The sequence below is a fragment of the Heptranchias perlo genome, chromosome 3 (assembly GCF_035084215.1).
Source record: "Heptranchias perlo isolate sHepPer1 chromosome 3, sHepPer1.hap1, whole genome shotgun sequence".
Taxonomy (NCBI): Eukaryota; Metazoa; Chordata; class Chondrichthyes; order Hexanchiformes; family Hexanchidae; genus Heptranchias; species Heptranchias perlo.
The window spans coordinates 79458105-79485518 of NC_090327.1; the positions used below are offsets into that span (position 1 = coordinate 79458105).

General features: G+C 42.0%; 1 protein-coding gene across 1 annotated transcript in view; it reads left to right on the forward strand.

The window, feature by feature from the left end:
- The window catches only part of rdh10a (retinol dehydrogenase 10a), a 60304-nt gene that overhangs the window by 24714 nt on the left and 8176 nt on the right, over positions 1–27414 (forward strand). The window contains exons 2-3 of the mRNA XM_067980459.1: positions 17988–18086; positions 21204–21349. Of these exons, the coding sequence (XP_067836560.1) occupies positions 17988–18086; positions 21204–21349 (245 nt within the window). The remainder of the gene's footprint in view (positions 1–17987; positions 18087–21203; positions 21350–27414) is intronic.

The window sequence follows — 27414 nt, forward strand, 5'->3', positions numbered from 1 at the left end:
GTTTCCATAGGTGTCCCGGGCTATGATGTGTGGCCAACAATAAGTTGTACAGTTTGTTTTCCAAGGGCTCATTCAGTGGACATGTGCTGCTTCACCTATCATCCTCATCAGGAGGCACACACATCTTGTTTTCGTAAAGAAAACCAAGGCCAGAATAAGCATAGAATCTGCTGCCAAATCCCATCATAATTAACAGATTAGCAAAGCGGATGCAAGTTTGATTCTGTAGCTTCAATAATTAAGAGTGCAAATGCACAGGACCTGCACCTGTTTTTATTCTGCTGGAGCAACCAGCTTTGAGATAGCAGTTCTGCAGACAATTTGTTGTAGCCATACACTTTGTTTCCTGCAGCCTCTATACTTGGTGCAGCTTACTGGCAGCAGAACTGCAACTTGACAGTTGGCTGCACATCTATAAATGTACATATTTAATGATAGTGGATGTGGAGAGGACTGAACAGGAGTGTTCTCTCCTAGCTGTTTGAAGATCCATTTTTGGGTGGAGTAGTAGAGGAATGTTGTATATTCAGAGTAAATGTGTAGTTTGAAATGCTTTGCAGAACTGTAAGCACTTGCTATAAATTTGAACAAGATTGTTTGTTTTTCTTGCTGTATTTTGTAATGAATTTAATGTCTTGACTCGTGCTACTGTGTTGCAGAATATTTGCCAATGTCTGAAATTCTGACATTGTGAAATGTATTATGAAATATTTTGTGTACCTGCTTACTGCATACTGAGATAAACAGGCCACCTAAAGAAATTCAGCAATACACATAAAAGTTACTGCTCTGTAATGCAGTAAGGGTGAGAATTGATACATTACATACTATCCAGTGAGTTGGTCCTTTTTCAGAGCTTTTGAAGCAGCTTCACTCTAGTAACTCTATTAGTTAATAGCAGTCGATATATTTCTCATGTTGTTGTAACTGCCAAATGATCTAACAAATGAAACAATCTTTTCCATAAACAGTTTTAAAGGGGCTTGCAACTTGTTTTAGATTGGAAAAAGGAGGGCAATGTATTCCATTCCCTTTCAACATCACTTTACAAGAGGATCAAATTTGTACGTTGACAGTTAGACCTGCATGCAGATATATAACCACAAACTTGCTCTGGACCCAAACAAGTTATGTACACAAATCACAGCAGTATGTGTTTCATGGTGTAGAGATGAGTGGGAGGACCAAAATCAAAATGAAGAGTTTGGGGAGAAAGAAGGGCAGTAAGGTAGGGTGAGTTTTTGAGAAATAAAAATTGATGGAAAAATTTCAATGAGGGGGGAAATAGGCACATGAGACCACTGCAATGGGCAAGAAAGGTGTATGTCTTAATGCATACTAAAGGGGTGCATGGGAGAACTGTATTAGGAAGCTGAAGAATATTGGTGTACATTGCAGCATTAGTTGCTGGCCTGTTTCTGCTACCAATTTGGTTATGTTGTACCTCAAACTCATCACTAGTACATTTATGGCTGCCTATGATAGCAAATTGGGCTCCTTTGTTTAACAACATAGAAATTCAAATAATCCGAACTATTAAAGAACTGCATCCAACAAATCCTAATATGACAGGCTTGTTGGAGCTGCTGGGAGTATTATAATAGTAAGGATCCAAACTAATGAAATCCAGGTGGCTTTTTGAAAACAAGATCTGTTTAAACGTTGTTTCAGCTGCCTGGTTGCACTAATGTGGGATGACACTACAACTGTGATCAGCTTGGTTTCCTAGAACCCATCTCCATTCTTCAGTTTAAAAAGGCAACAGGAAAATTAATTACGAGAGGTACAAGCGAGCAAAATAAAATCTCTCTGCTTTTGTGAATTAATCTGCCATAAACGGAAACTGAAGCCTGCTTTGTGACTAACAATGGCTAGAGTGTCTAAGATGCTGAACCAGGATGTGGCGTCTTATTTAGTGTATTGGAGGGCCCCAAGGCCACAAATTCATCCAGTAAATTGGCTTCAGTTTATACATTCCTGCTAGCTTGTTCAAATCTTTCATTCTTTTAACACATTGATCCTTTCAGAAAGGAACAAACCTACAAAAGTAATTTCAGCAGTAAGCAGAAACTTTTGTACAAGTATCAGTACTTTTTTTTAAAAAGCTTCTGAAGATGGGCCAGAGATAAAACCCAAGTTGGAAAGACCCAGGACTGCAGTTAGATATAGAATTTAAAAAAAAAATAAATGCTTTTAGTTGGGCATCCAATGTTTGTAACAAGTACTTGGAGCTGGGAACTCAGCAGGTGGATAGATTTTTTTTTCGTGTGGGGAAACCCGGAAGTGAAGGGAGTGCATTGGAATCCTGCGTTAGCAACTCAATTGTGGGTAATTATTATTACTTCTGGGTTTCCTGTGCGCCACTCAGCCAGATTGACATGCTGGCTGTCTGTCCTGAGGTGGAGGAGGTTGTTGGGGGGGGGGGGGGGGGGTGGAGCCGGGAATTTGAGGAGGGAAAGATTGTGGGCCGAGGAGGTGTAAGGAAAGAAGATCGTGGGCAGGGAGGGTGATCAAGTCGGACATCAGATGAAGATTCAGGGTGTGGGGGGGAATGGTCTCTGCAATCGCAGGGGTCCGATCGTGCCAGGTTGTTGGGCATGGAGGGAACACACTTGCTCCTCCTGGGCCATAAGCAGTGCAATAAAGGCATTTCCCTCATGGATCGGCCCTTATTGCCTCCTTTCACCTGATGATGAGATTCAGAAGCCATAGGAAACCTGTGCAGGTTAAGATAAATTTAGTTTCAGACTTAGCATCACCAAAAAATTAAGTACCTCAGCTACTTAAAATGAGGTAAATGGCCCCTTCAGCAATCCACCCACCAGCGTTAAGTGGGGGACAGGACTTCTGGTTTTCAGATGCAAGCATTCATCCAAACTCACTTGGGTTAAACCTGGAAGTGGGCGCATTGGAGCCAGGTTGCAGTCGTGCTTCAAAAAGCTGTTCTTTTACCCTCCTGCCCCAATCCACCTGTCCTTTGGGGTTAAAATTACCCCCTTAAATCAAACCATAAGCATCTCTGAGCACTCAGTCCTATGGCAATATAATGTCTCCATTTAGCAGTTAATTGAGATGGGAGTGGCAATATTAAGTTTCTATCCGAGCTGGCATGTAAAGATGTTGTTAGGGTTGTGTTAAGAGAATCTATATGGATAGTTAAGCAATAGAAAGGACAATGGTACAATGCATGGTGTAGATGAGCTTGAGGGAAGTAAGGGAAGGAATTGCAGAGGCTCTGGCCACAATCTTCCAATCCTCAGATATGGGAGCAGTGCTGGAGGATTGCAAATGATACACCCCTGTTCAAAAAGGGGAGAGGGATAAACCAGCAACCACAGGCCTGTCAGCCTAACATCTGTGGTGAGAGAACTTTGGGACAAAATTAATTGGCACTTGGAAAAATATGGGTTGGTTAATGAAAGCCAGCACGGATTTGTGAAAGGCAAATAGAGTTTGACTAACTTGAGTTTGATAAAGTAACGGAGAGGGTTGATTAGGGTGGTGCGGTTGATGTGTATATGGACTTTCAAAAGTCGTTTGATAAAGTATCACATAATAAACGTTTTAGCAAAATTTGAAGCTCATGGCATTAAAGGGGCAGTTGATGAGTGGATATGAAATTGGCTAAGGACAGAAAGTAGAGAGTAGTGGTGAATGGTTGGTTGTTTTTCAAACTGGAGGGAAGTGTGCAATGGTTGGTGAGACCACTTTTTTTGATATATTAATGACATGGATTTGGGTATAATTTCAAAGTTTTCAGATGACTTGATAATCTGGAGGATAGTAACAGACTTCACAAGGACATAGACTAGTGAAATGGGCAGACACATGGCAGATGAAGTTTAATGCAGAGAAGTGTGAAATGATGCATTTTGGTAGGAAGAATGAGGATGGGGGAAATATAAACTAAACGGTATAATTTTAAAGTGGGTGCAAGAACAGAGACCTGGGAGTGTTTATACACTAGTGTTTGAAGGTGGCAGGACAAGTTGAAAGGCACAGAGTACAAAAGCAAGGAAGTTATGTTGAACCTTTTATAAAACACTGGTTAGGCCTCAGCTGGAATATTGTGTTCAATTCTGTGCACCACACTTTAGGAAGAATATCAAGGCCTTAGAGAGGGTGCAGAAGAGAATTACTCAAATGGTACTAGGATGAAAGACTTCAGTTGTGTGGAGAGACTAGCAAAATTGGGGGTTCTCCTTTAGAGCAGAGAAGGTTAAGAGGTGATTTAATAGAGATGGTCAAAACCTTGAAGGGTTTTGATGGAGTAAACAAGGAGAAACTGTTTCCCGTGGTAGAAGGGTCAGAACCAGAGGACACAGATTTAAGGTGATAGGCAAAAGACCCAGAGGTGACATGAGGTGGGGGGGGGGTAAATTTACACAGCAAGTTATGATCTGGAATGCACTGCCTGAAAGGGTGGTGGAAGCAGATTCAATAATGTGCAAAAAGGAATTGGATCAATTTTTGAAGTGGAAAATTTGCAGGGGAGTGGGACTAATTGGATAGCTCTTTCAAAGAGCTGGTACAGGCGCAATGGGCTGAATGGCGGCCTTCTGTGCTGCATCATTCTAGGAAGAAAGTGAATTTTTGGTATGGGGCAGGATATTGACATTTGTTCATAATGCAAAAGTAGATGTTTGGCAAAATTAGGAGGATATGGCTTGCCAGAATAGATAGATGGCAGATGTAATTTTATGTGAAGTGTGATTGTATGGGTTTTGGGAGGGGGAGGGGGGGGGCGTTGTGGAGCAGGAATTTGAGTGTACATTCAATGAAAAGACACTGAAGGATCTGGAGCAGCAGAGAACTAGGGGTGCAAATATATAATTCATTGAAAGTACTAGTGTAGGTAGATAAAGCCAATAGCATTTTGAGTTTTCTAAATAGGAGTATAGAGTACAAGTGCAATGCAGTTATTGTACAAGGCAATGATCAGATCACATGAGGGTACTGTAAGTTTGGGCATTATAGAAAAGACATTGGGGCAGAAATCACTTCCGAAATAATGGAGCTCAACACTGCTCTCTGCTGTTGGTGGTGAATTGGAGGAGCAAATTCTGGCGTTCGCATATGCAGTGTGAAAACCGGAACGTGGTTCGCCACCGATATGACCGCTTCGAAATAAAGGGACATTGCAGAGTGCGATCAGAGAAATCATTGAAAAAGCGCCAACTTGCCTTATCTATCCAGCTGGCAAGTAACTAATTACACCACCAAACAGGTATGTTTTTTTAAAACTTAGTTTAGATGTTTTTTTAACAGCACTTAATTTTTAGTTGTTTAGCAGACATTAACATTTAAAAATGTGGAGTCTCCTATTGCTCCTTATTAGTTTTTGGTAATAAATTTAAACTAAAAGATTAAACATTTTTTTACTTTTCCCTTCTGTCTTTAATTCAATTATTTCTTTTTATATAAAAAAAATTAAATTATTTACAATTGCCCAGTTAGAATACTAACTTTAACTGAATGAAGCCTGCTTGAACAATGCAGCCTGAATCTGTGGGCGTGACCTCTCTTCCTGACAGATTTTGTGGGCGTGTCTTCGCTGATTTTTCCAGTGGTGGCAACTCACCGTGCAGAGGCCGGGTTGATAGTGCACAATATTTTTGAAGTTCAAATTTGACACCACAGAGCCCACAGTAAGTAATTTCGTTAATGTAATTTGTAGGAGTGGCAGTGACCATGGCCTTGCCGCTCGGAGCAATTTCTGGCCATAGATGGACGGAGGGACAGACGGACAGACGATTCTCTAGGATAAGTGATGGGGAAGCTGTAGTCGAGGCGATATTGCCATTAGTTCCACTGTAGCGGAGAAGGCTAAGTAATGATTTTGAAAAAAAATTATGAAGGGTTTTGGTAGAATAGGGAAAGATTATTTTCTCTGGTAAAGCAGTCTGTGACCAGCTCATAAGAAATAGGAGCAGGAGTAGGCCATATGGCTCCTGGAGCCTGCTCCTCCATTCAATAAGATCTTGTCTGATCTTCAACCTCAACTCCACTTTTCTGCCTGATCCCCATATCCCTTGATTCCCTTAATGTCCAAAAATCTATCTCTGCCTTCGTATACTCAACAACTCAGCAGCCACAGCCCTCTGAGGTAGAGAAGTCCAAAGATTCACAACCCTCTGAGTGAAGAAATTCCTCCTAGTCTCTGTCTTAAATGGCCGAACCCTTATCCTGAGACTATAACCCCCTAGTTCTAGACTCTCCAGCCAGGGAAAACTGCCTCTCAGCATCTACTCTGTCATGCCCTCTCAGAATTTTATGTTTCAATGAGATCACCTCTCATTCTTCTAAACTCCAGAGAGTATAGTGTCTGCCTGTGGTTCTCCAGGTGAGATCGCACCAAAGCCCTGTATAATTGCAGCAAAACGTCCTTACTCTTGTACTCTAACCACCTTGCAATATAGGCCAACATACAGTTTGCCTTCCTAATTGTACCTGCATGTTAACTTTGTCATGTACAAGGACACCCAAATTTCTGAACACCAACATTTAATTTCTCTATAGAAAAATAGAATTTAAAAAAAAAATTCTTCCTACCAAATATCAATTTAAAATTCTCACCCAAGAGGGGCAAGGAGAAATTTCTTTATACAGAATGTTGGAACATGGAATGTTTTGCCATAGGAAGCAGTTGAGCCAGAAACCATTGCATCTTTTAAAGGAAAAGGCAATTCATTTTTGGAGTAGAAGATGTAATGCTGTGGCAAGAGAGCAGGCCAGTTGGATTTTGTCTTTGCTAGAGCAATCCAAAAACCTGGCATATCCATGATGGGCCTAATGGCTGCCTCCTATGCTGTACACTTTAGGATTCTATGGTGGCTTCCAACATAATATGATTCATTAATGCATAATAGCACAGATGCCCATGTTTCCTATTTTGCCACCTTTTTCATTTCAGCCTGTACATAGAATTGAGATTTATATCTAGAATGCCTCTTCTAGCAGTTTCAATTAAACTGTCCTACCTTTTTTAAAATACTAAGTCACCCAGTGCACAGTCCAATGTTAAAGAATGTCGGTCTGTCCTTTACAGCCTTCAATATATGGTATTTCCAAAAGCAAATTAGCTTCTCTCCATGTCATCAAAAATCTGAGTTGCCACTTTTGCTTATTCCATATTTAGGATCTGCCTTAAATATTCTCTTGGTTACAGTGGTGCAGGTCACTCTTGTAAGTGGTACGAATGTCTTGTGTTCAAGGGGGTGACCTTACTGACCAATATCTAATTATACAATATAGTAACCCAAGGATGTGACCGCAGGACCCCCTTGTGGTTTTAACTATGACCTTAGGCACTTCTCCAATCGTTACATGGTGGACCATGGCAAGGCAAAATATGGATTGTTAAGTTGCTTTATTTTACAAACTGAAAATGAACATAAGTAAGTCAAAGCAAATTCCACTTGCTTCACTCAAGCTCCCTTCTCTCAAAAATGGGAGTGGGTTGGGGAAATAATAAACTGCCATGAACCAGAATACTTCTAACTGACCACCTGTATTTTTTGCTTCCAGCTTGGCTCCCAGACCCCTGCAATCTCTTCAATAAAACCTGACTGCCTCTTTGTCTTTTTAATCTTCTCTCTGCCCCCTCCCCCAGGAGATCTGTGCTGCTGACTACCCAATTAGTGATTGACCAGTAGGTGTGCCAACACCTCTCTTCCCCATTTCGTGTTTTTTTTTAAGTTTAAAAATCCCTTGCTGTTTTCAATGAATGGGAGCCATCCTGGCTAATGAGCCTTGGATGAAATAATTGACTCATTTGTATCTGTTTGAAATAGGCTGAGTGGTGACATGCCACAAACTGGCCCATATGGTTTTAATACAGGTCTTCAATGCCTACAGCCTGTGGCCTTTTATTTAAAAAAACAACACTTAAAACTCAACTCAATCCCAAAATCGTTAGTGAAGGGAGGGAAATCTTGAAATGTGATTCTTGCCTTTGGCAAAGTCTACTGGATGAGAGTAAAATTGAATTAGCATTTAGCTGGAGCCTTTTTTTGTCTTTTATGCTCCCAAGTCTATTGGCTATCTTAAAATAATGCTTTTGTTCCTTTACAAATGGTTGTTTAATTGCTTTCAGGGGATCTCACAAGTGCAAGCTTTCTGATCTAAAATGGCTTTGATGGTACTTTAGTGGCTTTTAATTTGTAACTATTGAATGCTTGAATTGGTATAATCTTTCTTTTTGAATGTTAAATTCTGTCTGCTGCAGCCTTGCTGCCATTTCTCAAGATTCTCAGTTGAATTTTATTGGTGCAAAGGTAGGGGTAACAAATGTATTTTCAGATGAGTATGGTTCCCAATGTTTTAAAAATCCCTATTCAATGCTAAAGTTTCTGAAATTTTCAATAACTTACCAATTATAAATTCTGCAGAAGGCTAGTACTGCTTTGGGTTTTGGGTTGGCATGTTTTGGGCACAAGGATGATTTCAGTATTTTATGTAACTTGTCTGGTATCCCACTTTGTGTGTATATTGATTTGCATATAAAATTGAATTCTATTAGAAATTCCAGTGAGTTTTTGTTGTCTTGCACATTCTAAACTGAGCTTCTAAGTTCACTTTACAAATCCTGAATAGTACATTTTAAAGATTTGCAATCCTGCAAAATGTCCCTGCTGAGCTAGGACAATGTTGTCCAATACATTAGCCACTAGCTGCATGTGGCTAATTGGGAATCCAGATGTGGATAATTGCATTTCTAATTTTTTTTAAAAAAGGCTAATGGACACCGTCATTGAGCATGTGATCGCAATTGAGTATGCATGTGTACTTTAACCTTTGTGTTTTAGTAAGATGAAAAGCAGAGCGTGTGAGTGTTTTTTGATGTTTGAGTGCTTTACTTCCTTAGTTACTTAATGGTGGTAAATGTTTCTTGAGTTTATGAAGTACATTTATCTGCACTGAGTGAATGCAAGGCATGTTCCACTAAAATTAGTACATGTAGCTAGAACAGTGTTGCCATATCTGTGGCTAGTCAGCAATTTCTGTCGGATAACGCTGAGCTCAGATTAGCTATGTGGGAGAAAAACATATGTACTGTTAACACTATCTTCTCTTGAAGAGACTTTTCAGATAAAGAAAGACTTGCATTTATATAGCGCTTTACAACCAATGAACTACTTTTGAAGTGTAGTCACTGTGTTGTAGGAAATATGGCAGCCAATTTGTGCACAGCAAGGTCCCACAACAGCAATGAGATAATGACCAGATAATCTGTTTAGTGATGTTGGTTGAGGGATAAATATTGGCCCGGACACCTGGGGAGAACGACCCAGCTCTTATTCAGATAGTGCCATGGGATTTTTTTATGTCCACCTGAGGGCAGACAGGGTCTCTGTTTTAACGTTTCGTCTGAAAGACAGCACCTCTGACAGTGTAGCACTCTCTCTCAGTACTGCACTGGAGTGTCAACCTGGATTATGTGCTCAGGTCTCTGGAGTGGAACTTGAACCCACAACCTTCTGACTCTGAAGTGAGTGCTACCAACTGAGCCACAGTTGGCTTTTTGGAAGTGCCTCTTGAATTACTGTGTAATAAATCCCTTGAGGCTGACTAGGATTTGTTGAGTCCCTCCTTGTTTCTTCTCCTGCAGTATTAAGAGCAGACGACCTAGCTTTGAACACACATGCTAGCAAAGCTTGTAGCGGTATAATGGAAAGTGGGTGTGCCATACTTGTAGTGACGATACTTTGGATTTTTAGCTTGTTACAAGCTGTAATGAATGTATGTGAAGGCAAACATTCTGGTGGCTCATTGTGGTTTTTATCCCCACAATCAAAATGCTTCATTTTAAAAATGATTTGCGCACACCTGGTGTAAAATCGGCTTCCTATTTAGCTTAACCTTCCTGGGATTTGAATGGTTGGTTGAGTTTAACCAACTCCATAATAGAGGAAAGATGACGCTGATTAATCTTAAAATCATACTTTTGGTTAGAATAGTGGATTAGTCACTTTCGTGGACTAATAATTCACTTGTCAGTTTGATTCACTGTCACTATTTGTTGGAAGTGTTTAAAAACAAACCTCTTATTAGACCAGTAAATCGGTATTTCCCACGGTCTCATTGTTCTGTTTATGCAATGACCCATCTTCATAATGAGTCCTTCAGGCTCTTTCCTTTATGACATTGTGAGCATCATTTAGGCATTTTAATGAATAAATCTGACACTTGGGCTGTAAGATCTCCAATACTAAACAATATTTCTTTTGTTTCACTATACCTGTACTATAGAGTATGTGGAAAAAGCTAGTTAAAGATTCTGATCAACTTTCTCTGAATTTGCAGGCTGACCCGACAATGTCTAACCTGCTATGGCACCATTAGCTATGTTTTTAATTTGTGTTGGCATGTTTCTACAGCCCTCCAATATGTTGGCTAAGTGGGTATTCTTTATTCAAGTCTAGATGGCAAGTGTCTGCTGTAATATCTCTGCACAGCTGAATAGCCACCTGAGTCTGGACCTGTCCTTACCTGAAACTATGCACAGTCCAGGTGGGATCACGAGATAGTGGTCAGGGACTGGCATCCTTTTGCCATCCTTGTCTCTCTCCATCCACCCATTTGAATTCCCAGTTGTGTTTGTGGTACTGAGCAATGGCAATCAAGAATGTCTCTGGTTTGAGCCAGAGTCTCTGCTTTGTTTTGGTGGTGGATGCTTTAAGTTGGTCTTTGTCACTAGGTTTGTTGTGGTGGGGAAGGGACAGAGAAAAAGTTCTGGTTCTGGTTTTTATTTCTAACCAGCCTGTCTTTTTTTTTCTGCTCCCCACCCCCCCCCCCCCACCTATTTTCTATTTCTACACCCACTGAAGAGTGCTGCTCATAATTTTTTTTAAAAAAACCTTTTTTGACTTTTTTTCTTGTACCCTTTCTACTCAAAGAAGCACTACTTTGTGAAGAACCTTGGAGCATTTTTCTAAGTTAAAGGTGCTATATAAATGTAGATTGCTTTTTTAATGTAAATTTGCTAAATAAATGCTGTGATGGTATTTCACAATGACCTGCATCATTGTGGCAAGCAATACAAAGCCAAAACCTTGGTGTCACCTTCCATCTTTAATGCATTTTTCCTGTGTGGAGAAATTGAGGCATAGTAAACTTTTTTTTTCTCCTCTTCCAATTCAATGTGGATATTTTATAAGTAGATTGACTGACTATATGGCAAGCCACAGACGTAATTGTATACAAAACCATTTAAGACTTTTTTAAAAGGTCTGCATTGAGGATATTCATTTGCTGAATTCTGTTTCAAAACCGGTCAGTGCAAATATTTGATGCTGTAATGAATAGGTTAAGGTCTTTGTCTGGAAGAATACTGTAATAGCAGTAGACGAAAAGCACTTTTATTACAAAATATACATTTTCATAGAATTTATAGATAGGCACAATTTTATGTAAAATCTCAATTCCAAATCAGTATAATTCAAACCAAAACATTACAGATCATACACAATGATCTCTTAAATTCAAACACAGTATTTCTTCTTATTCTTTGCGTACAATGCAAGGTGGGGTGGCCCTTTCCCTTAGAGCCTTTGTGTAGGTTGCACCTCGCTTCAGTGCATTCAGCAGCGCATGCTCCTGGACCTTGGAGTGTGCCGGTCGTGGACAGCTCCTTCAGCTGGCAGACCAAAGGGCCGCCTTCAGAGAGTTGATTGTCTTCCAGCCACAGATGATATCTGTTTCGATATGCGTCCCGGGGAACAGCCTGTCGAGCGGCCTGATTTACCGAACTGTTAGAGATGAACCGAGACAGATACCAACGCATCTCTCCACATCCTCTTCGCGAAGGGGCAGTCTGTCAGGAGGTGGACGATGGTCTCCTCCCCGCTGCAGCCTTGAGCAGCTTGTGGTGGCGCTGAGATTCTGTGCATGTTGGAAGGACCACACTGGGAGGGCCTTTCTCACCGCCGTCCAGGCTACATCCTGGTGCTGCTTTCAGTTCTGGGGACTAGACGTTCTGCTAAATGGCATAGACGGTCTGGTCGGGGACAAGCCCGATCGAATCCACCCTCCTTTCCTTGCAGGACTCTCCGAATGTTTCGTGTCGACCACTGTCTTGACAGCCATATGGTTGACAGGGTTCCTCCTCGGGAACTTCTACACCTGGGATAGGTTGGGGTGGGACGTTCCAGCTGGATGGGTTGCCCTGTTCCTGCTTGGTTAGTGTTCTGTGTTGGACAGGTTTAAAAACTCAGCACGTAGTGACACTTGGTGTTTGTGTACAGGGACTCTACACACATCCTGGGGCAGCCCCACACAAAGGTGGCCATGATCAGAGCAGCATTGGGGATGTTTTTTTTTTCTCCCACCCTTGTCTGTCGGGGGTTGTACATGGTGACCCTGCAGACACGTTCTACCTTGGACCTCCGGACAAAGAGGAAGATAGCTCGGGTGACTGTGATGGCGGAGTTGTGGGGAATGGACCAGACCCTGGCCACATAGAGCAACACCACGAGTACCTCACACCTTATCACCAGGTTCCTGCTGGTTATGGAGAGGGATTGCCCCACCCATATACCAAGCTTCTTTTTGGCCTTGGCAATCTGCTTCTCCCAGTTCTTTGTGCAGGCCAGGGGCCCCCCAAACCAGATCCCCCAGCAATTCAGGTAGTCGGACCTGACTGTGAAGGGGACAAAGGATCTGGTCTCCCACCTGCCAAAGAACGTGGCCTCGCTCTTACTTTGGCATCTGCGACCAACCAATCAATGTGTGGACTGACTGCTATACATCGTCCATGTATAGGGAGGCCTTAACCTGAGAGCCTCCGCTGCCTGGGATCGCCACCTCCTTTACCCCCCCCCCCCCCCCCCCAACAAATCCCTGATGGACATGGTAAACGGCTCAATACAAATTAGCTCTGTTGACGGGTTTTTTTTCCTCCACTCTCCCTGCTTTTGTCGACCTGCATCAACATGAAGCATTTCCATGTTTGGTATAACCAAACCATTTATAGCAAAGCTTGCTTTTTAAAAAAAAATTCTGCCCCAATATTTTTCGTTCATGGGATGTGGGTGTCATTGGCAAGGCCAGCATTTATTGTCCATCTCTAATTGCCCTTGAGAAGGTGATGAACCGCTGCAGTCAGTGCTGTTAGGTAGGGAGTTCCAGGGATTTTGATCCAGCAACTATGAAGGAACGGTGATATATTTCCAAGTCTGGATGGTGTGAGACTTGGAGGGCAACGTGCAGGTGGTGTTCCGATGTGCCTGCTGCCCTTGTCCTTCTAGGTGGTAAAGGTCACTGGTTTAGGAGGTGCTGTTGAAGCCTTGGCGAGTGTGTACCATGTAGATGGTACACACTGCAGCCATGGTGTGCCGGTCGTGAAGGGAGTGAATGTTTAGGGTGCTGGATGGGGAGCCAATCAAGCAGGCTACTTTGTCCTGGATGGTGTCGAGCTTCTTTAGTGTTGTTGGAGCTGCACTCATCCAGGCAAGTGGAGAGTATTCCATCACACTCCTGACTTGTGCCTTGTAGATGGTGGGAAGGCTTTGGAGTCAGGAGGTGAGTCACTCACTGCAGAATACCCAGCCTCTGACCTGCTCTTGTAGCCACAGTATTTGTGACTGGTCCAGTTAAGTTTCTGGTCAGTCGTGATGCCCCAGATGTTGATGGTGGGGGATTTGACGATGGTAATGCCATTGCATGTCATGGGGAGGTGGTTAGTGTCTCTCTTGTTGATGATGTCCATTGCCTGGCCACTTGTCTAGTGTGAATGTTACCTGCCACTTCTCATCCCAAGCCTGGATGTTGTCCAGATCTTGCTGCATGTGGGCATGGACTGCTTCATTATGTGAGGGGTTGCGAATGGAACTGAACACTGTGCAATCATCAGTGAACATCCCCATTCCTGACCTTTATGATGGAGGGAAGGTCATTGATGAAGCAGCTGAAAATGGTTGGGCCTAGGACACTGCCCTGAAGAACTCCTGCAGTAATGTCCTGGGGCTGAGATGATTGGCCTCCAACAACCACTACCATCTATCTTCCTTTTGTGCTGGGTATGACTCCAGTCACTAGAACGTTTCCCCCCCTGATTCCCATTGACTTCAATTTTACTAGCGTTCCTTGGTGCCACACTATCAAATACTGCCTTGATGTCCAGGGCAGTCACTCTCACCTCCTGGAATTCAGCTCTTTTGTCCATGTTTGGGCCAAGGCAGTAATGAGGTCTGGAGCAGAGTGGTCCTGTTGGAACCCAAACTGAGCATTGATGAGTAAGTGCCGCTTGATAGCACTGTCGAAGACACCCCTGTGTTATACCTGAGTTAACCGCACTCTATCTCTTACGTTGGTGTGGGTGAGTTCCCCACGGAACTGTAATCTATATGGCCTTGAGCCAAATTCATTAGGAACTGGTTTAAGATTAGCAAAACTAATTTATTTTGGGACCCTTGCAGCAAGCAGACTGGGTTCAAATCTAGCCTAGGCAGTTGAGTAATCATTTGCATACAATGTCTAACTTGCTAAGTAGCACTAGTCCATTTTGTATTTGCTGATCCTAAAATCTTAGTAATGCTCCTTTTTGAATAAATATGTCTTAAAATTGTAATCCCTTGCTTTTAAGAGTAATGTAACAATTGACAGATTTATAATGGGGCTACTGTTTAGATGTCTTTGGGTACCAATGCCATCTGCTTAAATCATTAGGGTGGATTCCCTAGCTTGTCTCCTGGTTGGAAAAGGGAGAGTAAGCTCCTGTTTGGACTACTGGTTCACAACCACCTACAAATACTTGCATTTATACAATGCCTTTAACTGTTCCAGGTTGGTTTGGAGAGAAATAAAGAACAGATACTGAGCCATAGTGGGAGAGGTTACTGAAAGCTTGGTTGAGAAGATGGGTTTTTAGAAAGCTTTTAAAGGCAGAGAGGTATAGGGAAGAAGCTGGAGAGTGTAGTCAAGATGAATGTAGGTTCTGTCAGCAATGAGGGGGCAGGGGACGGGAATTGCAGAGGGCTGGAATCGATTAATGCAGAAGTAGGTGCAAGGGTGGACGAGGTTGAAAAGGCATGGTGGGATGAAGTAGGGGAAGTGATTGGAATTAGTAGCAAAGGAGTAGAGTTAATGTTGGAAGCCAAAATCCTTCCTTTTCAATGTTTAAACTGAAGGAAATTTTCACTCGTTCATGACTTGCCATCCAGTGCCTTCTGCGAAATGCAGGTATGTGAAAATTGCAGAGGATAAGATTGGGTTTGGCTATGAATTCCCCACACACCCTCTTAATCTCTGTCCTACCTAGCTGAGATTTGATATTTTATTTTCTCTCCCTTCTGCTTATTAGAAAGCTATGGAGGTAGGACTGTCCCTGCATTTATAGCATATGAAGCTATAGGACCTCCTGATTTTTAATGGACTTTCACAAGTACTGTGAATGCTGTGCCCCACCATTTATCACTTGCTTTTTTAATGGAGAAATACCAGGAATTACCCAGAGTGCAATTGCAGTCATAATCCTGAAGTGAGAGATCATGATTTCTTGTGTAACTTCTTGAAGTGCCAGAATTGGTATGTCTGCACTATAAAGCAATGTGTATGTAACATCACATTTATAGAGGTGTACTAAATAGCAAACTACTTGCTATAATGGCAACACAGCCACCACTTATTAAACAGCATCTGCTATTTCTTATCTGTAGATATAATGGAAAATTAAACACTGCAGCAGAACCTGAATAAGTTCAACTGGCTTGGCATGTGAGTGCCTGGATTGTCCCTTTTTTTTAAATATCAATTTTAATTTCTGATTGTCTGTCTAATCTTTGCTTCTACCCCCACCCCTTGCAGTAAAGTTGGAATGTTGGCTATTTTTCTTGGCTCTGGCTCTTATTCAATTCTTGGGCATTTTCACCATTTTTGTACTATTGCCAAGCTTTTAAGCTAATCAAGAATGCCAGCAGTCTTTGCTTTGTAGCACTGTATACTTGCTTAATGTTGACTAAACTATGCAGACATTAATATTAAAGTGCACTTTTTATATAGCATTATATAATCAATTGATGCTAAAACTTTACTTGAATTCATTCCACACAGTTTATTGAGGAACTATCAATAAATGCTCTCACCTAACCTAAATGAGAATTTCCTGAACATGAGTAACATTGAATCTCTTGTGTCACATACACACTTAACTGCCTCCCTCTTCAATCCTTCCTGCCAAACTTAAATATTTAATATTTTGCAATATTTGTGATAACTGGTTTTCTCATTTTGCTTATATTCAGTGCATTTTCTTTGCCTAGTGTTTGGAATAATTTGCCAGGTAGCATAATTGAGACTAGTACTAGCAGCATTCAAAATGTGATTGGATGCTAAGAAGGGAGAGTTGGAGTTAAAGAGCAATGAGCTTCGGTGCATGTGGCCTTTTTTCTTGTATTCAATATTTCTAGCCAATGTAAGGCAGTAAAATACTAGCTCAGTATTTATTTTTCTTTTCTAAATGTGGTTTGTATGTACATAATTCTGAATAATGGGCATATGCTTTCTGTATTCCAACTCAAATCATAGGGGATACTTGGATGCATTACTAACCATTGTGGCAGATGTGTTCATTAGTAGGGCATAGATTAGTCTACCAAATGACTACATGGACTACCAAAATACATAAGTTTGGGGGAATAATGGTGTAACCTCCTATATTGGATCTGCGGTTGGATATTATAGGTGAGTTCAGAACCAAATATTCACTTTCCCATCTGATGGAAGCTACTCAACATTCCTGCTTCCTTTGATCTCCATTAGCTTGAAGATCATGCATTGTGGAAGACTGTGTCACTAAGCTTAGTTTAGGACCGATCCAATGTGAAGTGCATTTTAATACACAACAGGTGCTCACTTTTAATCATTGTCGTTGATCAGTTAGGACTATTAAACTGAGAAACATAATTCCAGAAATGTTGCTAGCTGTAATTGTAGTTTGCTTCTACCAACAGTACAAATTGAGTGACATCACCAGGCTTAGAGCTGGGGTAATCTCTTCACTGGTCTTTTTTTTCTCTATCTATAGGAAGGGTGCTGCCACCATTTAAAAAAAAAATCAAATCCTAACTTTGTCACATCCATCTCTATTTTGGATGAGTGCAAATGGCTTTGAAACTATAACTGATTTGGAGATGCTAAGCTTGACGGCCAAAGGAGCTGCAGCAAACTGAACAGCTGAAGCATTTGGTTTAATAGCTGTCTTCAGTAATGAACTCTTTCCGACTGGGCTTGGTAACTCCTAGCCAGCGCCTACAGCTTTTTGAACGAAACATTAAATCAACTGAAATAAATAGTTTTTCATTTATTTTTAAAAACTGCTTGGCATTGACTCCCTTTTCTAGCAGGATGCCTGTTTTGCAGTGGGAGGATGAAGACAAATGAGACCATGTTATGAAAAGTAACTGTCTTTAATTCAACTTTTATTTACATAATGAGCTTCAACTAAAACCTGCCTGGGAGGAGGGGAGGGAAATGCTGTATGTGCGAATACATTGACCTTCTATTTCATGTGCTTGATATTTGTGATTTTTCTGTAGTTCTAGATTGAATGAATACTCAGTAAAATTTGGGATTAGTACATTGAGCAGAGAAGAAATATATTTGCCATAGCCTGTTAGTAAAATTATTAACCTTTTTTTTAAAATGTGCATTTTTCAGAGCAATGGGCCATTGTGTCCTACAGGGTTTCCAGCAAGTGACTGGTCACAAATCTCTGTGCACCTGAAGGATTTACTAGGTTTTGGCTGTCAGCTAATTGAGAATATTCTGCAACATTTGAGTTTTTTTTTTCTATTGTCTGAGAATAATTGTCATTTGAATTGCTGTTCCAGCATTCACTTTCACATGTTCCAAGCTTCAAAGGGCTCTTTGCGGTTGAACCTTTTCTGGTTTTGAGATTGGTGGGAACAAAATCTAGTTTATAAATTAGTGGTCCTGGTTTTGTGGAGTAGGTCTTGAAACAAAATAATTTTTGGCTTTTCCTTCATTAGACTACCAAGGCGTTTCTTCCCAAGATGCTGGAAATGAACCATGGACATATTGTAACAGTGGCAAGCTCCCTAGGGTTGTTCAGCACTGCTGGCGTTGAGGTTAGTACCTTAAACTATTTTCTTAGAGAAATATTTCCGTAGTTTTTAACTTTCCAATTTAGAAACTGAAGCAACATCTTGAAGCGTCTAAATTCCACGCAATCATTCAGTTAATCAAAATGTATGTATTGGATTGAAATGTATTATGTCTTGGTGTCTGAGCATATCCTCTAGATTTTCTAGTCAAATCATCAGTACATGTATATTGAAGATGAACACGCCAAGTGGCTGATCTTAATATTCTAGCTGTTTCCATTCTATTGTAACACATCATGGAAAGTAGGCACTTTTTCCACCCCCACCACCCTCTGAGGTAGGCAAAAGATCATGCTTGGTATGCTGTTCCACGGGAGCCAGCAACCCTCCACTTCTTTGCCAAAGTGACAATTTGTCATGTGTAAACCAAACGCAAATGTTTGGGAGAGGAAAGAAGCCAGCTCCACTGTGATGCTTCAATGTCCACATGTGCATTTTACTCTAGGTTATTGCAGTGATATCCAGGACATGGCCTGCAAACCATATGCAGCCCACAAGTTTCTTTGAAATGACCTCTGAAGCTCTTGTCAGTTCTGCTTCTTTGTGCTTATGTGCAAAGCCAACTTCAATACCTTCAAGCTAATAAAGGTCCTGGATCCTGTAAGACCAAAGGGAGCTATGCTTTGGGATAAATGGGTAATCTTCAGTTTAGAGAAGGGTTGGAAATAATGTGAACCCAATGACCCTTGGGGTACTTTGTTCTGTGCATAGTTAGATAGCTTGGACTTGTACACAGGAAGCACAATCTTGAAATTTACTGATGGTGTGAAAGTAAAGGGATTGGCAAAGCAGTGGGAGACTAAGACTTCAGGAAGACATAGGACATTTTAGGGGAATAGACAGATAAGTGACTGATGCAGTTTAATGTGGATAAGTGTGAGGTCATTTATTTCTCCCACCCCCCCCCCCAAAATATAACAGTTAATGGTAGTGTACACTCAGTGGAAAAACACCAAAGGGTATGGTGGATAAACAAAAGACATAGGGGTTGAAATACATAATTGCAAGTGCAGATAGGTGAAGCCATTTTTTAGTTATTTTTATAATTGGGGTATAGAGTGCAGCAATAAGTAAGTTATGATGAATTTGTACAAAACTTTGGGGTCACAAAGTAATGTGTGCCCAATTATAGAAAGGACACGAAAGTCATAGCTGGTGAAGTCTGCGGAGGCTCTTCTGCTCATCCACCATAGTTACTACAAACGAGTGAGCACTCCTGCAGACATTTGCTTCCATAGTGCATATAGCATGTATAACCAGATGATGCCAGGGATAGGAAATTAGTCATGATGAGATACTGGAATCATTTCCACTGGAGTGGAGAAGGTTAAGGGGGAGATTTAAGAGACTTTATAACCTATATACAGGGTTTTGATAGTGAATTATGAAAGATTTTCCTCTAGTTGGGGAGTCATTGATGAGGGGTCATTATTACTGAGTGAGGAGAAATTTCTTTATACAGAAGATTATTGGAGTGTGGAATGCTTTGCCATAGGGTGTTATTTGAGAGAGACATAATTGCATCTTTTAACTGAAAATTGAGTAAATAGTTGAAGCAGAGGAAGATTCAAGATTATGGAGAGAACAAAGTAGTGGGATTAGTTTTGAATTGCTTTAGCAAACAATTGGTGCCAAATAGCTGCCTCCTATATTGTAAACTTCTGTTTCTACAGGGCTAGCAAATTATTTTGGTTCTTGATCATTTGCGGTGCAGCTTTATTAATACTAAACAGATGTATAGCCCTGTCTAGTATATTTAATTCCCCAATCATGTCCTGCATTGTCACATTTTAAGGATGTAACTATTGCTTTGCTTCCCACGTCCAGCATTGGGCCTCTTTACAGCTAGTCAGCTGACCTCTTGTTTACATGTACTCTGCTCTAGAGTCCATTTATAATGTTAGTGCCACCCAGCTCCAATTAAGACAAATTTGCTCAGGCAAACAGAAGAAAAATTGACAGTGGCCATAGAATGTGTGGACAGCTTGCCCTTTTGCATGCATGCTTTGTCTTGCTATATCTATCTTTCGCTCTCATGGGACACTTCAGTCTTTTGTGGTGGTTGGGGACAAAGAACTTTATTATGGACTCTCCTCTCTCCAACTGAAGCCAGGTTTTAGTTCATCTGATATCTTGAAGTGGTTATGATTCAGAACCTCTGACGAAGGATTTTGAAGTATGAAAGAGCTGCTGTAGTCAAATGTATACCTGACAGCAGTGTTTTGCTGCCATTTCATCAGTATCTTGGTATGAAGCAACACAGTTCCTTAAAGTGAATTCCTGTACTTGGCAGATAAAGTAAAGGAATTCCATAGACTGATCCAGTAATGCTACAGGAGGGTTCAGGTGACTAAAGAGAACCTGGAGGCAAAGCTTTTGTTGTCTTTTTATAAAACACACCTTGTATCTATTTATCTAGTAGGTTAACTTTAATAGCCTAACATGCATGTGGATATTCCACCCTTTGTAGGAAAAGCTGTTTGGATAAGACTTCTACTCCACTACATTTTATGTGCTATATAGAATTTTTTAAATGGCTAAGACACTTGGGAATTACATTTAACATTATCCACCATAGACTCTGACTCTTTATTCCCCACTGATTTGTAACAGTTCAGCATAACTTTAAAAGTATATGTCCAGTTTTACAGATGTTAAAATGTTTTAATTGGATTTCCCAAATTCTATTCGCTACAGATGGTAGAGGAAAATGCCAAGCGTCCAAGATATTGACAACACCTCAAACTGACTTGTCTCCAGCATATGTGACCAGTTCAAACTATTCATATTCACATCTACCAGCTGCTTCTGTATACTAGTAATCCCACCCCACCCCTGCTCCCCCAAAGTCTGATCTGTAGCAGATAGTACCTGAGCTCTTTAAGAATTGACAGAAGGAGCTTTTCCCATTCAATTATCAAAAGGAGCATCAGCACTTTTTTTATTTGCTGCAGAAGACCACTACTATTAACTTATTGCTGGAAAGTCTATTACCCATGAACCAAATTTGCAATAATATTTTTGGTTATGCATACTAATTGAAGTAGAAAATGTTCTGAATTATTCATTATGCCATTTTAGGATTACTGTGCAAGCAAATTTGGAGCAATAGGATTCCATGAATCCTTAAGCCATGAGCTGAAGGCATCTGACAAAGATGGGATCAAAATGACACTGGTTTGTCCATATTTAGTGGACACAGGCATGTTCCGTGGCTGCAGAATAAGGTGAGCTGGATAATAAACTGTTGAGCATAAAGTTTAAATTGTAGATTAATTCAGTTCAGTGATGAAAAGAATGTCCATTGTCTGCTTATAGAAATGATTTATCTTCAAGGAGGGAAAGGATAAGGGGTTAAAGTTGCAGAGGAAATGTGACCTAGCACTTTCCATGTATCACTGTTTGTAAATTAGCTCAATGTGTACCCAGCCTTGATGCAGCTGTTTAGAACATGGTGCAGGGCACATTCTTTGCTCCCATCAAAAATTCTTCAATGTTTGGCAAATGGAGGGGGGAAAAGTGAAAGTTGCATTTTTAAATGCCTAACTCTGCAGTTTAGAAATACTTGTTTGGTTTTTAAAAAGAATTACATTGAAACTATAAATACAGAAAAATTGTTTGCAACAAAGACTTAACCCTTTTGAGTAGAAAAAAATCTTTTCGTATGAGTGTTCAGTATCTGTCTTATGGGTGTTTTGAATTCTGAATGGATTGCCTCTCATTTGGGTTTCCATAATCTCCTTTTAAACTGAGTGACTTTGTTCATTTTTTTCTCTTCTAAATTTTGCATCAGAGCATGTACTTTTTCTCTGTGTATATGACTGACTTTATTTAATGTGCTCTGTACACTCTGGTTTATAACAATGAGCTAGATAATACTATATTGGCAATTTAAGGGTGGTTGTGCCAGTTATTGAATCTGAGATATTGCAGAGCTGTCAATTAATAGATCTACTCTACCATGTGTATGGGCTTGTCAGCAAGGGCCTAAGACTTGCTTTACAAGGCATTCTATCTAGTGGTCTTTGAGATTGTATACCATGCTTGAAGTTCTTAGATTTCAAAGCCTTTCACATGCAGCAAATTACTTGACATGTAGTGATTATTATGTAGGTGCAAATAGCATCCATTTTACACACCAGGTCCCAGAAAACAGCAAAAAAATGAATGACCAGTTAATCTTGTTTCCCAGCCAACATTCCCCCCTCAGCTATCACTAAGTAGAAGAATGCTGTACTCCTCAATGGCTGCTTATTCAAAGAGAACAGACAAATAGGGCCTTGGTTAATATCTCATCTGAAGCATGGTTCCTTCAATGCTGCATAGAAATGTTAACCTCATTCATATATGTTTGGGTCCCAGAGTGGGTCTTGAACTTGCAATCTTCTGATTTCGGAGGTGAGTGTTACTAACCAAGTAGGCACATTGACATTTAATAAATGTAAGCCTTTGGCATTCTGGAATAAAGGCATAGCTGAAAACTGTTTACTTTTCCATGATGTATGTTTTAATAATTATGTGCCATTATTTATGGCTGAAGGGCATTTGTGTTGATGTCTCTCTAAAACCCCAAGTTTGTTGCACTTGCAGCACTTCAGGACGTGAAACAATTTATTTGCTACTTCAACCCACAAAAAATGTAGAGGAGAAATCACAAAAATTTTCAAGTGAGTTCTGGGAGTACTGTACTGCAGGTGTGCACCAGTTTCGGACATAGTGGGGATAATTTTAACACCCAAGAACAGGTGTGGTGGATGGGCGATGGGCAGTGAAGATATTAAGTTTTGGGAGCGGGACCGCATCCCGGCTGCAACATGCCCACTTCCAGCTTTGACCCAGGCGCGTTTGGATGTGCGCACAACAGACACCCGGAAGTCCCGCCGGCACTTAAAGCCAGTGGGGCCAATATTTAAAAGGACCAATTAACGCTGTTGAATCACTTAAGGTGATTTAAATCTTTGTATTCAGCCAGACATCAATTTTAACTTTCCCTGAATGTGTCTCCTGTAGTCTCTGAAATGTGTCATGGAAACGGAGGAGAGTTGCAGCCGGCCCTCATTCGGACCTATTAAACCAGTGATTGACACGTGAATAAAAAGCGAGCTATTGCAGCTGGGCACTCCGTTCTCTCTGACAAACCTTTTGGCTGGGAGTTCTTTGTGTTCAGACTGAGAATCCTTGTGTTCAGACAAATTTACCTACATTTTGGATCCCCTCAAACTGACATCAGGATGGAGGGGGGGGTGCGTGCAATGGATGTATTCCATAGTACATCTGAGGAGGAGGCACTTCACTATCCACGGCAGGCACAGCATGTAGTTCTGGGAGTTGCAGGTGCGCCACAAGGACCTACAGAAGAGCTGAGACGGGACTAGTGAAGGGGCTGAGGTCACAGGAAGCAGTATCCATGTGAGACAGTCTACAGGCAGAGGCCGAGCTTCTTGCTCCTCTGAGGGGCAGAGCCTACGCAGGCTCAGATTGAGTAGTCAAGTGGTCGCAGGCATCTGCAGGCTCCTTCATGCACAGCTGGGCCTGGTGGCCACACATTGCCCATCACAGTTAAAGTCGTCACTGCCTTCAATTTCTTCACCTCTGGATCTTTCCAAGGCACCACTGGTGACATCTCCAGGATCTCTTCGTCTTCTGCACATAAGAATATATGACAAGTGACAGATGGCTTGTTTGCCAGGGCATCCAACTACATCAACTTCCCCCATGACAGCATCAGCCAGACTGAGGGCAGTGAGTTTCACCTCCTGGCTGACTTCCCACAAGTGCAGGGCACAATTGATTACACACAGCAATCCAAGGACCTCCACATGAGCCAGGAATGTTCATAAACCGAAGGGGATATCACTCCATCAATACACAGCTGGTTTGTGACCACTGGAAGAGGTTTCTGCAGGTGTGTGCCAGATTCCCTAGTAGCTGCCATGATCCTGCATTTTGTGCGAATCCAACATCCCGGCCCTCTTCCACACACAAGTCAGACTTCGAGCTGGCTCTTTGGAGACAAGGGATACCCCCTGCAGACATGGCTCATGACACCTGTGAGAAACTCCACCAATGAGGCACAGCAGCGGTACAACAACAGACCTGGTAGTAATGTGACTGTCATCGAACAAGCCATAGGAATGCTGAAAATACACTTCAGGTGCCTGGATTGATCTGGGGAAGCCCTTCAGTACTTGCCAGCGAGGATGTGCAGTAGTGTGTTGTGTCCTGCACAAATCACTCAGCCGAGAGGGTTACAGGTAGAGAAGCTCTAATGCGCTCATGAAGCATCCTAATCTGCCGGTAACATTGAGCAGGACCAGGATGAAGATGGGGAACCCATCACCAGAGCAGCAGTGCACATGACTGCTCGTGATGCCAGAGATGCAGTCATATCTAACAGGTTCTCCTAATGAGATCAGTAAACTGAAGATAGTGAAGTACTCAGACCACCGCCACCAAGCACTGCACCCCACCCCCCCCCCCCCCCCCCCCAAAACAGTTTGCACAAAATAGTCCTTCAACCATGCATACATCCATTGTACATGTGCCCAATGGGTGGCATTATGTCTTGGCGTTCATGATGCACACAAAAGGGCGATTTCACCAAAGGGACTAAAGAATGGGCAAGATGTGGCGGTGAGAATTATAACGTTGCAATGTGCATGTAACAAAAACAAATATAAATGAAAAACACGATATTCCGTCAGACGCCCTTGTGCATCCCCTTGGTGATCACAAAACCTTAGCCTTCCTCTTCCTAGCACTTCTACGTGGTGCATCCCTTGTGTCTTAAGCAGAGGTTGTGGCAGGTTGCTGTGATTCATGCCCTGACTGAGATGCTTTTGGCCTACAACCTCTGGATTTTGGAGCCTGAGAGCCCTGCCAAAGACTGCACCACCTGCACTTGTGCAGGGGCAGACTTGGCCACCTGGAGAGGAGGCAGCATTGTGGGTACTGGTGTGGGGGTGGAGGTATGTGCAACAAGAAGCGTGGGAGCGTTTTGAGTGAAGTCCCATCATCTCTCTCCCGGGCCAGTACATCACTTCCACCACCCTGCTGGACAACAGGCTGGTGAACAGATGTAGTGCTTTCTAAGGCCACAGATGAAGTTTCTGTCTGCCTGTTTAAGGTGGCAGATATGCGGCATCCAGAGTCTCCACAGCCTGCATGGACTCCATTTGAGAGTAGTGCTTGATGCTTCATGGAGGCTGCCAGTCTCTCCAAGGATATCCCCCACCCTTTTACCTGCACCAACAATCAACCAGCAATGCAGTTGGACTCCTCCATCCTATCCGCTATTGTGGAGCATGTGTGTGACACCTTTTTTCCATTACTTCGCAAAGATGGAACTGTACCTTGCTCATTCTCGCTCTGTGATGACCCCCAGGATCAGCCTCTGTCCAGCTGAGCAGAGTTTGGAGTGGAGTGCGCCCCGCCCCCCCTGACGCAGACTCTCTCCGCAGCTGCCTCTGCCACCAGTGTCTACTCATGCACACTTCAGTGTTGAATCATTAGGTAACAACACAACTATTTAACCTTATCTGCATTGGTGCATGGCTGTTTACGATGGGACAGTGTGCCCTCAGAGGAATTGAGCTTTGAGGAATCGCTGCCTTCCATGGCAAGTACTTCCTCATTAATCCATGAAGGCCCTGGAAGAGAACATAAAGTAAAAAATCATGGCAGAAGTTAGTTTCCATTGAGCATACTGAGGTGTGAAACAGGTCAATCATTGATATCAATTCATGATGTCTGTGAAAGATGTTAAAGTTCTGTCACCAGCCATCTGCGGGTTGCCAGTCTTGCTATCTTAGGCCAGGCATGCAACCGTGCAACTTATGTCAATCTCCACCTCTGTCGGGGTCCTATTTGTGGTGGGCCCCCTCCTACTCCCCTCTTTCTCCTAATAAGAGGCGAAAGAACACACCAGTGAGTGGAAGTGATGCGTTCATCTGATGGATGCATTGCTTTGGGTGAGGCTGACAATGAAGCAAATGCATCAGAGCGTGACTATCAGACAGATTCATCACATTGCATCGGGATTGGGGTGAGTGGGAGTGGTGGATTCACAAATGGAGAGGCGAGGAAGTGCACAGAAAGTGAAGGTAAGTTGATGAGACTTAAGTGGGTGAGGAGTGATGTGATGGAGTAGGCTTGACAAGACTGGATGGGTCGGGGGGGGGGGGGGGTGGTTATTGTATACAAGTGGATCAGTAACTGTACTCTCTTCCTGATCTGATTAGGTCATTAAAGCACTTCCTGCATTGCACCCATGACCTGGCCACCGTGCTCCTACTGCTGATCTCATCTGCCACCTCCAGTCACGCTGCCTTGGTGGCAAAAGCAGGGCGCTTCCTCCTATTAGCTGGGTATAGGACTTCCCTCCTGTTTCTGACTCCGGCCAGTAGCAGCCCAACGGAGGAGCCGATGAAACTGGGTGCTGCCTTTGCCCTAAGATGCTGCATTCTGGAATTATCCTCCTTTCTCCTTCAAAATACATTGTTGTAATGGCCCTTTTAAACACTCCAGTTCATAGCATGTCATTTGGATGTGCAGTCCGCCCACTGCGCAGCTTGGAACCCAGAATTAAAATTAAGAACCTTCAAATTAGTCGCGATCGCTCGAACCAACGTGCAGAAAAAGTTTCCCATGCAACTACTCCTCCACCTGCTGACTTCGTGCCATGTTAAAATTATGCCCAGTGCTTCTGTTCTTGGAGACTAACTTGGCTGAAATTGAAAAGGAATAAATAAACTGGACTTTCAGCAATAGTGTCAAGACCAGATAAAAGAATATTTAATAGTGACATACTTCCACTTTGTTCACACAAGGGTAATGGCTTATTGGTTTCATTTAAAAGTGCAATAACCGACTGCATTTTGCTTGCTTTAAAATTTCAGGAGCGACTTTTACTGGTAAACTGGGGAATTTTTAAAGGGCCTTTTAAGATCATAAGAGATAGGAGTTGGCCATTTGGCCCTTTTGAGCCTGCTCTGCCAATTAATGAGATATTGGCTGATCTGATTTTTACCTCCAATAAAAGATAAGAGTAAGCCACTTTCCTGCCTTTTCCCCATATCCTTTGACTCTCTTGCTGATCAAAAATTTGTCTAACTTAGCCTTGAATGACTCAGCCTCCACAGCTTTTTGGGGTAAAGAATTCCAAAGATTCACTACCTTTTTGGGAGAAGAAATTCCTCCTAATTTCCGTCTTAATTGGGTGGCCCCTTATTCTGAGACTATGCCCCCTAGTTTTAGATTTCCCCCATGAGGGGTAACATCCTCTCAGCATCTT